General features: G+C 41.1%; 1 protein-coding gene and 1 long non-coding RNA gene across 2 annotated transcripts in view; one reads left to right on the top strand and one right to left on the bottom strand.

The window, feature by feature from the left end:
- LOC110015951 overlaps nucleotides 1-9502 on the bottom strand; it is a 50422-nt gene extending 40920 nt beyond the window's left edge. The window contains exon 1 of the long non-coding RNA XR_002874023.1: nucleotides 9398-9502. This is a non-coding gene — a long non-coding RNA (uncharacterized LOC110015951). The remainder of the gene's footprint in view (nucleotides 1-9397) is intronic.
- Nucleotides 8612-12540, top strand: LOC101165034 (reticulon-4 receptor-like 2). Its single transcript, XM_004066121.4, has 4 exons — nucleotides 8612-8840; nucleotides 9421-9647; nucleotides 9749-9982; nucleotides 10157-12540. The coding sequence occupies exons 1-4, from the start codon at nucleotides 8783-8785 to the stop codon at nucleotides 11015-11017; spliced, it is 1380 nt and encodes a 459-aa protein (XP_004066169.1). The 5' UTR covers nucleotides 8612-8782; the 3' UTR covers nucleotides 11018-12540.
- The last annotated feature ends 70 nt before the right edge of the window (nucleotides 12541-12610 follow it).

The following is a 12610-nucleotide window of genomic DNA, read 5'->3' as shown; positions in this document are numbered from 1 at the left end:
CAACCTCTCCACAATGCCCATGACCAATGAGCTGTCTTAGGACACCAGAAACAAGCTTGTGGACCTGAGCAAGACTGGGATGAACCAATCTACAATAACCATGCAGCTTTCTGAGGATAGGTTAACTATTGGAGCAATTATTAGAAAATGGAAGAAATACAAGATAACTGACAATCTTCCTCCAACTGAAGCTCCATACAAGATCTCAGGTGGAGTACAAATAATATAAAAGAATGGTGGGGAAACATACTAGGACGACACGGGTAACTGGTCAATAATCTGAAGAGAGCTGGCAGACAGTAAAAACGGATACTATAGTAACATAAAAGGGAAGAGTGCAGAGTTGCATCTCAAGAACACCATTCCCGCTGTAAAAGCACGAGGGTGGAAACATCATGCTTTGTCGCTGTCTATCTGGAAAGAATAAACACACTGCCCAGTTATTAAAAGGATGCCTATATAAAAAGCATTTAAAGGTTCTGGAACGGCCTAGCCAGTTTCCAGACCTCAGGCCAGAATCCATGGAGCAAGATTGCATCCGTGTTTCCTAGCAACAGCCCTAAAACACAACAGCTCTTAAAAAAATCTGTACTGAAAAATGGGCCAAAATATCAGCAATTGAGTGAGTAAATCTGGTAAAGATCTACAGGAAATTTTCGACTTTTGCCATTACCATTATATTGCATTATAAAATATTAAGGAGAAATTTTGCTACTGAACAAATACTTACTTTTTTAATATTTATTTATTTATAATATAATTTATTTCACAAATACATGTTGTGAAAATCCTTTAATGTGTTTTCATGTGTTCTTTTTTTAACCTTCTGTCTCACTTAAGTAAAGTGCATCTTGATTGAAAATGACCTCACCTGTCTTATCTGTTAATATTTTTGCCCCATTGTATATTGGAGTAATAGTGGCACGTTTATTTTTCACTTTTAACTTGAAGCTTCATTAAATGCATCTGCAGTTTAGATATGAACAGCAAGTGAATGAGAGAATGATGGAGAAGTTGGAAGAGGAATTAGAAGAGTATTGTTATTGATCCCGTGCACACAAAGAGGAAAAGAAAGAAAGTGACCAAAGGAAGTCCAGTCAACATTGTGTAAATTACTTTGCACAGGACAAGCAGTGTAGTGAAAATGACTGTTGCTTACTAGAGTGGTTTAAGATACCATTTTTGACTTCTGGTCATGAAAACTCTCAGTTTATTGGATATCAAATACACTCATTTAGCACAATAAATAGTATCCTAGTAGCAATTAAAGTATAGGCAACCAATATTTTTTTGTAAAATGAAGCAACACAGTCTATGCAGTCTAACATAATGACAATGTTGTCATTTAATACCTAAAACAATGTTTTCCGTGTAAAGTTACATTTGAACAACAAAAAGTGATTTGAAATTAGGATTGTATAAATTATAGGGTTCATTTAATAAAAAAGACTGCATTGTCTAAAAGCAAAATAGTAAAAAAAATATTTGGTTTATGATGAAAAACAAACTTGCTTCACAATCATCAACAGAGTTTTTTTCATTATTTTTCGAGTTAGTTACTCATGTGGACTATAGATTTATCAGTGAATTATAACACTAGACTCAAGCATATCAGCTATACAATATACATTACCTTAATAAGCTTCATCTGAAAACACAACAGTTGACAAAGATGAATACATAAAAGCTTAAAATACTACGTAAAATTAGGATCATGTAATTTTCTAATTGATAGACTAAATATGCCACAGTGACTAAGGGAAATTAGTTCAGAACAATATCAGCTCAACCATGAAATGATGTCATCCGACAGAGGTCAGTGGGTGTTGAGGCACATAATGTAAGGAAATCGCAAACAGTCGCTTTAAATGTCACACTGAACATCATCACACTAAACCTTAATGATTTTCAAGGATTGTCATTTTGGTCTATTTGCATGGAAAGATAGAAAAACATTTTTTTTTTAAGTGAACTATATTCATTTTGAGCTTTTAAGTAAATTATAGTGTTCATTCCTCACCATAAACAACCCCAAAGCGGAATTTTCATCCATTTACGCATTTTTGAGTGTTCCTGCTTCTAGAACCAACCCCCCCAACCCAGGATGTGATGTAGACCGGTGAGAACAGCCCCTTCCAGGAAGAGTCTGTACTGCCAGCATCGTCCCCAGGCTAACACACACGCCCCAACTTTCTCTGTGGAGCTAATAGTGATCGGCTAAAATGCTTTCATTTTAAATGCACAATACCATACTGTATAGTGTCCAATTGTGTCCTGTCTCCAATAAATGCTGGGTCTAACAAGTGTTACTTTAGAAGCCATGTACACTTGTGCAGATGACAGGTGTCTGCGTAGCTCACTTTTGTGAGTCAGTGTAGCCAAGAAATGCTCATTCTGTTTAGTGTTTAAACTTGCTGCGGTGGCCTACGCCAAAGAACATTCTGGTGAGGAATCTACACAACATTTTGGGGTGGATTCTAAATGCTTCCGAGAATGGCGCAAGGAGATGGATGACATTGAGAAGACACTGCAGAAAAAGGAGCAAACGATTTGCTGGTGGAGGTGCAAAGAAAGCGATGAACGAATGAAAAGAAATGAGGCCAAAACACAATAGGCTGTCGCGGTTGAGGTCATGAAATGGGCGGCACGCACAAGGTGCCTCAGAGATCGAGTCGTCTAAAGTCTAGGTAACAAAATAAGCTGCAAGCATAATTCATATTTCATAAAAATTGTTATTTAGTGTATCAAAGATAATATAGGATCATATATATGGATATAGTTTACTCTGAATGACATAAGAAAAGCATAAAATAGGCCCTATAATCCTTCAATGCTACAGACACACGGGGCATGTGACATGCATTGAGGCACACGCTAAACATGGGTTACTGAATGTGCGTTTGGCCCAAGATGTTCTTCCTCTTTTCTACTGTTTACTTGCATATGTCCAGTTTAAAGAGGAATGATGCAAAATGTCAAAGTTGACCAAATCTTGGGAATCTTTCTTCAGGCTTTTTCTTTCACAGGTTGACTCTGATACACAAAAGATTTGGTGTGATATAATTCCGGCCAGGTGACAAACCGCAATATTATTTTTCTCCAGCATGATCGATTTTCAAACAGTTGGCACTTCCTTGTATTAAAAGGGACGCCATTCATATGTCACTACCCAATACCAGTCCCTGATTGGTCAAAACTTAACCTATTTTAACTTTCAACGCGTGTTCAATGGCCGCACGTTTTGTGCGCAGAGCCAGAAAACAATCTTAAAAATGTGTGTAGCTACGCGTGAACACGAGAGTTTTGAACCCAGAAGCCCCAAACATGCATTTACGCATGTTTACATAGACTTTTCATTGAAAGTGATTGCTTGAACACGCGTTGCTTAGTGTGAATGTAGCTTAACACTGGAGATGTCGCAGGTGAAACCTAAATAACGCACACTTTGATATTCTATATATTTAGGTGTTGCATATCAGCGCAGCGCTGCTTTTCTCCTATTTAGGATCCACAGGAAATTAAATTAATTGCGTAAACGGTGGAAGAGTTCTAGTCCAAAGTAGTCCAAAGAATGTAAACACTGGAGCTAATGCTCCACTGTAAAAGGATTAATTAATTACAACATCAACTTCAGCTAAAATCTTTACATTAAGTCTACAGTAAATATGAAAACAATAAAAAACTCCTGAATGAGGAGCAAGAAAATAAATGGAAACAAAAGCATGAAATAAAAATGCCCCTACAGAAAAGCTCTTTCATAGATTAAGAAATGTTGCTTTATTAGTGGAGAAACGAATGAGAGGAAGCTACAAAGCATTGTGTTACATACCACAGGACAGTGCGTGGAAAGACAAGACAGTCACAGATATGGTTAAGAGGAAGTGATGACGCCAGCCGAGTGAACATCAGAAACAAAAAAGAAAAATGGGAGGGTGTAAAGGAAAACAAAGAGAGGCATGATTCAGAAGGTGAGAAAAACTGTGAAGAAAAGCAGCGATGGCTTTGTCTGTGACAATTGGACAAACACTGAAACGTGCTGGTGTCTTTAAGCCGCACATGAGACAGATGTCTGGATCATCCAGCGAGCCATTTGTGGCTTTTCTTTAAAACAATTTGACATGTTGAGTCACCTGCAAGTAGAAAATGTCCTGGGTCTTTTGTTTTACTATTTCTGTGCTTTTTGAGCAGTCATTTTTTGCGGTATATATTGAGCTTTTCACATTGTTGTGCTCACATCCTTTTGTATTTATCACAGCCTGTCATTACAGAGGCCCAGTAATATTAAAACAAGTGACTGTACAATCTATGCAAGTCTTTTGAATACTGTATTGTCCGCATTATAATACACCGGTAAACCTTCAATGAATGGTCTATTTTTGAACTTTTAAGATGCACCAAATTATAAGGCGGATTAAGTGAGACAAAAGAGTCAAATGTAAGTAGTTAAGTCAGTCAGATTTTATTACCTGTGCTCCCTGTAATTCCAGAACTTGTTTATAAGCAAGCTAGACGTTAGCCACATTAGAAGCTTTCCCCACAGTTGCGTATTCACAATACCTGTAATGCTGCGTGAACATCTGGCTCGGAAAGGCACAACCACTTCCATAAAAAAGTCTACGTAAATAAATGTAGATGTGGGTTTCGGGCTTTCGCCTTCAAAACTCTTACATTCACATGTTTTAAGTCTATTTTTGGGCTCTTTGTACAAAACGTCTGGCCATTAAATGCACGTTAAAAGTTACTGTAAAGCAGTTGAACTTTGACAAATCAGGGACTCGGATTTGGTAGTGATGTATGTAGCATCCTTTTGATTGATTTTTAATAATTGTGGTTAATGCCCAGCTGTAATTATAATCACACCAAGTCTTTCATACATCAAAATAGAGCTGTGAAAGAAAAAATACTTGGAGAAAGATTTGGGAGATTTGCACCGCTTCGACATTTCACACCAAGCCTCTTTCAACTGTAGGTACATGTGGTAGTATCGGGTAGCAAAAGTCCAGTGTGAACACCACATGCTAAAAGCGTGTTCAAGAATGCCCATTTGGCACATTCGTGAACTCACATCACATGCTTGGTGTGTATGTAGCTTAACTCCCAGCTTTGTTGGCAACACATAAAAAAACAAAGCTAAAACAAACGTCACTGTGTCACACTAACTCACAACCTTGTACAAAAGCAAAAAAACACACACGTTAACTTATTCACTATACCACCCATCCAAACATTTGACAGACCGCCGTGTCCCTCTCAAAATCGCTTCAACGTCAGGAAACACTGCCAGAATTACTCCACATATAACGCGATCCGAATTATAAAAGACACAGTCATTTAGAAAAAAATAAAGGCTTTTAAATGCACCTTAGAGTGCGCAAAATAAATTAGGTAAGTCTAATCGTGTATAGGACACCTTCTCCTGTAAATCCTATTTTAATTAAAACATGAAGCAATGTATCTTATCCATCAGAGGCTTGCATTTTACCTTATAGCAGCAGAAAAACATTGAGTATGTCACACATCCCATTGAACAGTTTAATCTTCATGTCAAGCAGATCTGAAGAGTCACATCTCCAGCAGAAAAACCAACGATATACTCATTGAAAGTGGTTTATTTTAGGCAGTTTAACGCCAAGAAAATGCAAGATAACATCATGCTTCATCAGTAGGTGTCAGGATGCAGTCATTGCTTGCTAATGAATCACAGCCCAAAACAGAAGAAATTAAGAGAGGGAGGATCCAAACGGACAGACAGACATGCAGATGGATAGATAGACAGGGCTGACAGATGTGTCAGTGTAGGCAGCGGCCAGGGAAGCCACATTTTGTTTTCTGTGTGGGGATTACACAAACATGACGTAGTGATCATCACGCAAACCTAGAAGAGCATGCCTACACAGAACTGCATACCGGGTGTGTGGGTGACTGGCACAAGGCTGACTGGCAGACGGGACACGGTGGCATTTAGACAAAGTTCCCCACAGCAAGCATACATGCAAACACACACTTGCGCAGCAGGTGCTGTAGAGTGTGAGGAGGAAAACCATTGAAGAACTTGTGATTAAGCGACCTTTGTGAATCCACAGGTCCAAAGAGATGAGAAGCAGCAAAGTGGGAAAAAACAATAACACTTAGAAAGTGTGATAGAGCCCTGAAATTACTCATTTGTTTATGTTTCGCATGCACTGTTTGTACTGAAATGAAAGGAAGCAACTCTAGGATTGTGGATGTGTGTGCATATCAAGCATGAATCCACCAATCACATCTTTTGGAACTCCTCTTTGCTTTTTTCTGAATTGACTTCGCTCTCAGTCTTGATTCATTTTAAAAGAAACAAAACCAAAATCTGAGATTGTTCTATCCATAATTGTGGAAGATTTTTCAAATAATTTCAAAGATTCTCATTGCTAGATGTCAAAATGCTTTTATTGAATTATGCAGTAGAAGTTTAGGTCACTTGCATATTTCTGCCAAGAGCTTTTTAATAGTTTTCAAAGCCAGACAAAACATTATTATTCCTAATGTTATTAAAATGTTACATTTGTTTCCAGAATAATTGTCAGAGTGTTTTAAAATTGTTAAAGACTACACAAAATCAGAGTAACTATTGTCTGAACATTGTATGTTTAGTATTTACCGTAGGGCATTAAGGTATCTGACAGTTAAAGATTCCACAAGTTGTCTTCACACGATAAGAAAGGTTTTATTGTTCACCATAAGTATGCTTCAACTGGAAGAGACATAATTAAAAAAGAAAGAATCCAGGAACTTAGTAAATTGAAAGAATTTTAGTTTTATCATGGTAAATAAAAGTTAATTTCAATACTTTGTAACCTTGGTTGAGGTCAACATTTCCTCTGTAGCTGCTGTTTTGGCCCATTCTTCCCTGCAGATCTTCTTTTAGCTGTGATGTTTTAGAGCTGTCGCTAGGCAATGTGGACACAAACGTCCTCCACAGATCCTCTGTTGGATGATTTTTTGAAAACTGGCTTCCAGAACTTTTCAATTCTTTTTCCAAAGTCACCCCTTGGTTGTCTGGGTGAAATGTTTGGGTTTCATTTGACCACTTTTCAGTCTCCCAGACCTCCTCTGGCTCATCCAGATGGTCACTGACAACCTTTAATAGGCATGAACATGAGCTGGCTTTAGCATGGAGAACCTTGTACCCTGCAGGATTGTCCTCTGTGACAGTGAAGTGTGTTTTACTATTAGTAACATTAGTATCCTTTGTTAGGGCTGTCCCAGCTCTTTTCGGGTCATTGACCAGGTAGTTCTAGTCTGTTTCCTCACCGTTCTTAAGATCAAGTGAGATGTTTAATAGAGCCCCAGGTGGAGGTAGACCTTTGGCAGACTAAAGAATGATTTTTTAATGAAAAATAAATTATTTTCACAGTTCATTTTGTTGCCCGGTAGTGAGACAACTATATCTCTGAGGTACCGGCTTTTGCCGCCCATTTCATGACGTCAACCTAGAGCTGACCTCGGCAGCTTCTTGACCACAAAACCAAACATCCAAACTTCTGCAAAGGTGGATGTGCATATTGTTTATATATTGTCAATCACAGCTAGCTCCGTGGAGAAAGTGCAAGCTTTTCCTGAAAAGGGCTGTTCCTCACTTTTCTGCGTCACAATGTGAGAACCCGCTTGTTTTTCTGGGTGGAGAAAGGTTGGTGCTTAGAGGGCAGGTTTTAAGAGAAATGCTCAGAAATCCTTGATTGGATCAAAATACCACTTTGGGGTTGCTTTCTGTGAGGAATGAACATGATAATACACTTAAAAACTCAAAAAGTGGATTTTGCATGATATATTTAACACTTGTGCTATCCTAGGCACTTTAACATTGAGAGTTGGGTCATCTAGACCTACTAGACAGTGCTCTGAACCTTTTTTCTTCAATGATATCTGAACTTCACTGGTGTCCATGGATTACATGAAATCTTTCCACCTTTGTCATAGGGAGAACACGTCAATGTAAGGGTGAGGTTAATCTAAGATAGCACAAGGATTAAGAAGGTTTTGTTGTGTCACCTTTACATTATCCTTAATATGCTTGGAAAAGCGACTAGAATGTTTTAATATTTTATATCGAGAATCTTGAGCTATAACTGAAATACAAACATCATAATTGTGTTAACTTCCTCAAAAATGCTCCTCAATCACAGTTGTTTTGAGTGGCCACTTCCTGACTCTGGTTTCTTTCTGTGGCTGAATCATACTTTGAGGGCATCCTTGTTTCTGGAAACACAACCATCTAGGAGATATTCTACTTTACTGTTTGGCTGCAGTTCGCCGGAAACGAACCATAACTGTCTCAAAGAGTGCCGTCCAGGAAATGAGCCTCTCCTACCCGTGCATGGCTCCTACACAGCCCAGTCATCATTGTTGGCTTCTCCCGCCTCCCTCTGCTGCTTCTCCATTCACTCTTTCGCACTCCATCCCTCTTCTACGTGCGTCTGCACAGACTCCTCCTCTCTCACAGTCCAAGCGCACGTCTCCAACCAGCTTTTACGCGCGTCGAAGCTCCAAACAGAATCCCCTGAGGTCAACCCCTCCCCTCTCCGGTTCTTACCGCCCTCACTCATTCATGACCCACACTGGTGACGTAGGAGAATCCACAGCACCCGCTGCCGTAGGCAACAACAGCATCCTTGGGTATAAATGGGACATTGGTGGCCATCAGCCGGCACACTCTCAGTCGCTCCGACTCGGAAACCAGGGCATCAGCGGAGATAGCAGGCATTAATTCGCCTCTTTCAGGCTAACTCGCTTTGGGCTTTGGTTCAGGATGGACAACTCTTTTCTTTCTCGGAGCCGACGGAGCTCCATCGTGCGCAACTGCAAAAGTAAGTTTCTTTCGGCTTCCTTTGGCTTTCAATGCATTATGAATGCAGACAGTGGGGTTGCTTTTTATTTTGCTATTTCTATTTGGGATAGTTTCTGATTGTTTTCACCGGAAAATAATCTTCGATTAGACTTTAAAACGTGGAACAATCAATGAAAAGGTACAGCTACTGAACGCAAACTTTGATTTATTTGCTTTTCAAAGCAACGCTCATTTCTACGCAACGCTATAAGACATGCTGATTGTAAGAAGTCGAAGTCAAAATAATTACATTTAAATTTAGAGTGATCACTGTTTTAGTGAACTCAACTGTTGAAAGTTCTGCCCGTGCGTAAAGACTGTCTGTGTTTTTATGGCAGGAATAAACCTGTGATTTTAATCTAAATGTCGTAGTTTATAACGACGCGAAAATCATTTATTAAAAAAAATATTTATATAAATATCACAATATTTAACAGGGACTTTTTTAGCCTAGGCTATTCTGGTGCCAAGTGCTGCTTGGGACGCGACTCCCTCCCTGCTCAGCTGAGCAGCGTTACGCGGACAGCTCCAGCTCACCCCAGTCTCCTCTTTCCTCCCAGGTGGCCTCTCGTTGTGGCTGGTGGTGTGGCTGGTCCTCGGCAAGCCGAATCCGGCATCGGCGTGTCCGCACCGCTGCGTGTGCTACCCGACACCCATGACCGTGAGCTGCCAGGCGCAGAACTTCACCACCGTCCCCGTTGGAGTGCCGTACGAGTCGCAGCGCGTGTTCCTGCAGAACAACCGGATCACGGAGCTCAGAGTTGGCTCTTTTGGCTTTGGAACTCAGGTAAGCGAAGTGAATGGAGCACTGCAGTGCGTTCGAATCGAAAACATGCAGATTGTCTTTACGTATTATTGATTATATAAATTCCCTTCTGGTGTTTTCAGGTTCTGTGGCTTTTCTCCAACAACATCACATGGATTGAGGCAGGTGCTTTCAGTGAGCTGAGGGACTTGGAGGAGTTGGACTTGGGGGACAACCCTAACCTTCACAGGCTGGAGGGGGGAGCTTTCCGCGGACTCGAGAAGCTCCAGAGCCTCCATATGCACCGCTGTCGGCTCACTGCCCTGCCCCATGACATCTTCCACAAGCTCTACAGCCTGCAGTTCCTCTACCTGCAGGTAGGGGCGCTGGATGAACCTTAAGATGTATTTGGATGACTGACACACTGTCAGTTACTTGCACACATGCAGCCACCCACTCATGTTCTTTTCCACAGAATCACATGTCCATTTACAAAATTGTGTCTATGCTGCCTTTTTTAAATCTTTTTCCTATTTGCTTCTTTGTTGTAGGAGAATAATCTCCATTTCCTGCAGGATGACATCTTTTCTGACCTCATCAACCTGAGCCAGCTGTTTCTGCATGGCAACCGCATTCGCACCCTCTCAGAGAACGTGTTTCGTGGCTTGGTTAACCTTGATCGTCTCCTGCTCCATGACAACCGCATCAGGCAGGTGAACCGTCGCGCCTTCCGTGACCTCGGCCGCTTGACCATGCTCTTCCTGTTCAACAACTCTCTGGCTGAGCTCCCCAGCCAGACACTGAGGGACACCCAAGGCATTGAATTCCTCCGTCTTAACGCTAACCCCTGGTCATGCGGCTGTGAGGCCCGTGCCCTGTGGGAGTGGTTCCGGGAGGCTCGTGTCTCTTCCTCAGAGGTCATTTGCGCCTCCCCTTCAACTCGTCGCGGACAGGATCTTCGCTTCCTTCGTGAGATGGACTTTGCCCTCTGCCCCTTGCCTGACCCAGGCTCCATTGCTGGCTCCACAACCACCACCTTCAGCACAAAAACCCGCTGGTGGTTCCACAAAAACAAGCCCCAGTCCTCCACTAAAGGTCTTTTTGAAAAATCCTCTGAAACTGTCAAGGCTGGTTTGTATGGGAAAGGCCCGTCCACAACCACTTCAGTAGTCAAGTATGAGCTTGGGGAGGAAGAGCTGGCACTGCCCAAACTCGATCCAGAAGAGTACTGGGCAAACTATGGCAACGAGGACTCAGGTGTCACATTGAGGTGCTTTGAGCTCGAATGTCCACCTGAGTTTGACTTGCCACCTTCTTCCTTTTCACCCAGAAGCTCCTGGCCCTCTTCTCTTGTACTACTAGCCCTCTCTGTCTTTACCCTTTGCCTCAACACCCACCTACTATTTGGCTGAATCAGACGCTTATGTCTTCACAACTTTCCTTACAGTCTGTTTTAAAGGCTGGAGGATCCTTGTTAGACTGTCTGTACCCCCTTTGCCCACACTACTGTACCCAAATCCTCAAGGAACAGTATGGGAGATGGGGGGTTGGCTAGATCCCAAATCTACCACCTATAGGGCTTAACACTGTCAGGGCTGCTAACTTCAGCTCACATCCCATATATCTACAATCCTCGACAGGTATGGGTTTCTGTGTCCTACCTGTATGTTCTTACAAGTCCCTGCCATCAGGGGTTTGAGGGCTCAGTGCATCACATTTGTGAAGGAAATTTGAGAGGAGCTGTAAACGATGTGTCATTTCTGTCACGTCACCTTAGTTGATACTGTTAGTGGACTGAAAGCATCCATTCACCTGGTTGCCGCAAACACTTCAATTACTGTTAGAGTCAGTGCGCAGTAATTACTATACTGTAACCACTTAAAGTGTTGTGTAAATAGATATGTATTCTGTGAATGTCAAGAGTGTCTGTCGGTCCATTATAGTCACTTTCATTGAGATCCAGTAAAACTGTGAAGGCTTGTGCTTTTCAAATGAGTGCCATGCACATGCCAGGGATGAAAATGGAGAAGCGGTCCAAGAAGAGCTGGTCTGAAAGAGGAAAGGAAGAACTAACGGTTGGCAGGAAATCTTTTTTTTTCAAAGAAATGTTCAACAAACAAGTGAGAATGATAGAAATAGAAAAGGGATGTCCATGCAGCAATAAGGAAAGGTAACATAGATGGAGAGGTTTGGCGGTACAGGCAGCAACCTGCTGGAGAGAAGTAATAAATCCAGTTATCGGTAGATGTTCAGCTCACAGCCTTCATCACTACCTGTAAATCTTGTGTTGTTTTGAAACAACCACATGGAGAGAATGCTTCCTGTCAGGAAGCCAGATATTTTGCTTTTGAATGTCTTTCTGTGACATATTGATACAATGTGTAATTATTGTTGACTTGAATGCACATGGAAATCTTGATAAAATAATATGACACTGAATATCTCCTACACGAAGCTTCTTTCTTGGAATGAATGAGTTTGAATCATCATGGAACGAAAAACTGATTAAAAAAAAAGTTCAAACAAAGAAAAAAAACTGTGATTAAACAGTGTGTGAACTAAAATGGCTGACCACATGGTCACACAAAGTTGCTAAGACTTCTGATGGGCATCCATATCTGTGTACACACAGATTATGAATTGCTTCACAGGCTGGCGACACTGCAAAAGGCAAATACGTCAGTAAGATGATCACTTCTCTGACTCAAATATGGGTGATGCCAAATGGACAGACGGGTTGAAAATTGGCTGCTTTGTGAATACACCAAGAGAGCAATGACGGAGCCTGGATTCAGAGAGAGAGGGCAACAGATAAATTTAGACTCAGATTGATGCACTAATTATCTAAAAGAGGTAATTTCTTCTAACATAGCAGTGGCCAAAAAGATCAAGCTTACAGATAATTGGTAATGCTGAGGCCGCAAAACCAAAAAAACAGAAGGAGGAGCTTTACAAATGTAGCCATCATTTTCCTACTTTCTACTACATCATTTTTAAATCCAATT

The sequence above is a fragment of the Oryzias latipes genome, chromosome 1 (genome assembly GCF_002234675.1).
Source record: "Oryzias latipes chromosome 1, ASM223467v1".
NCBI lineage: Eukaryota > Metazoa > Chordata > Actinopteri > Beloniformes > Adrianichthyidae > Oryzias > Oryzias latipes.
This window is presented reverse-complemented; position numbering and strand designations above follow the sequence as displayed.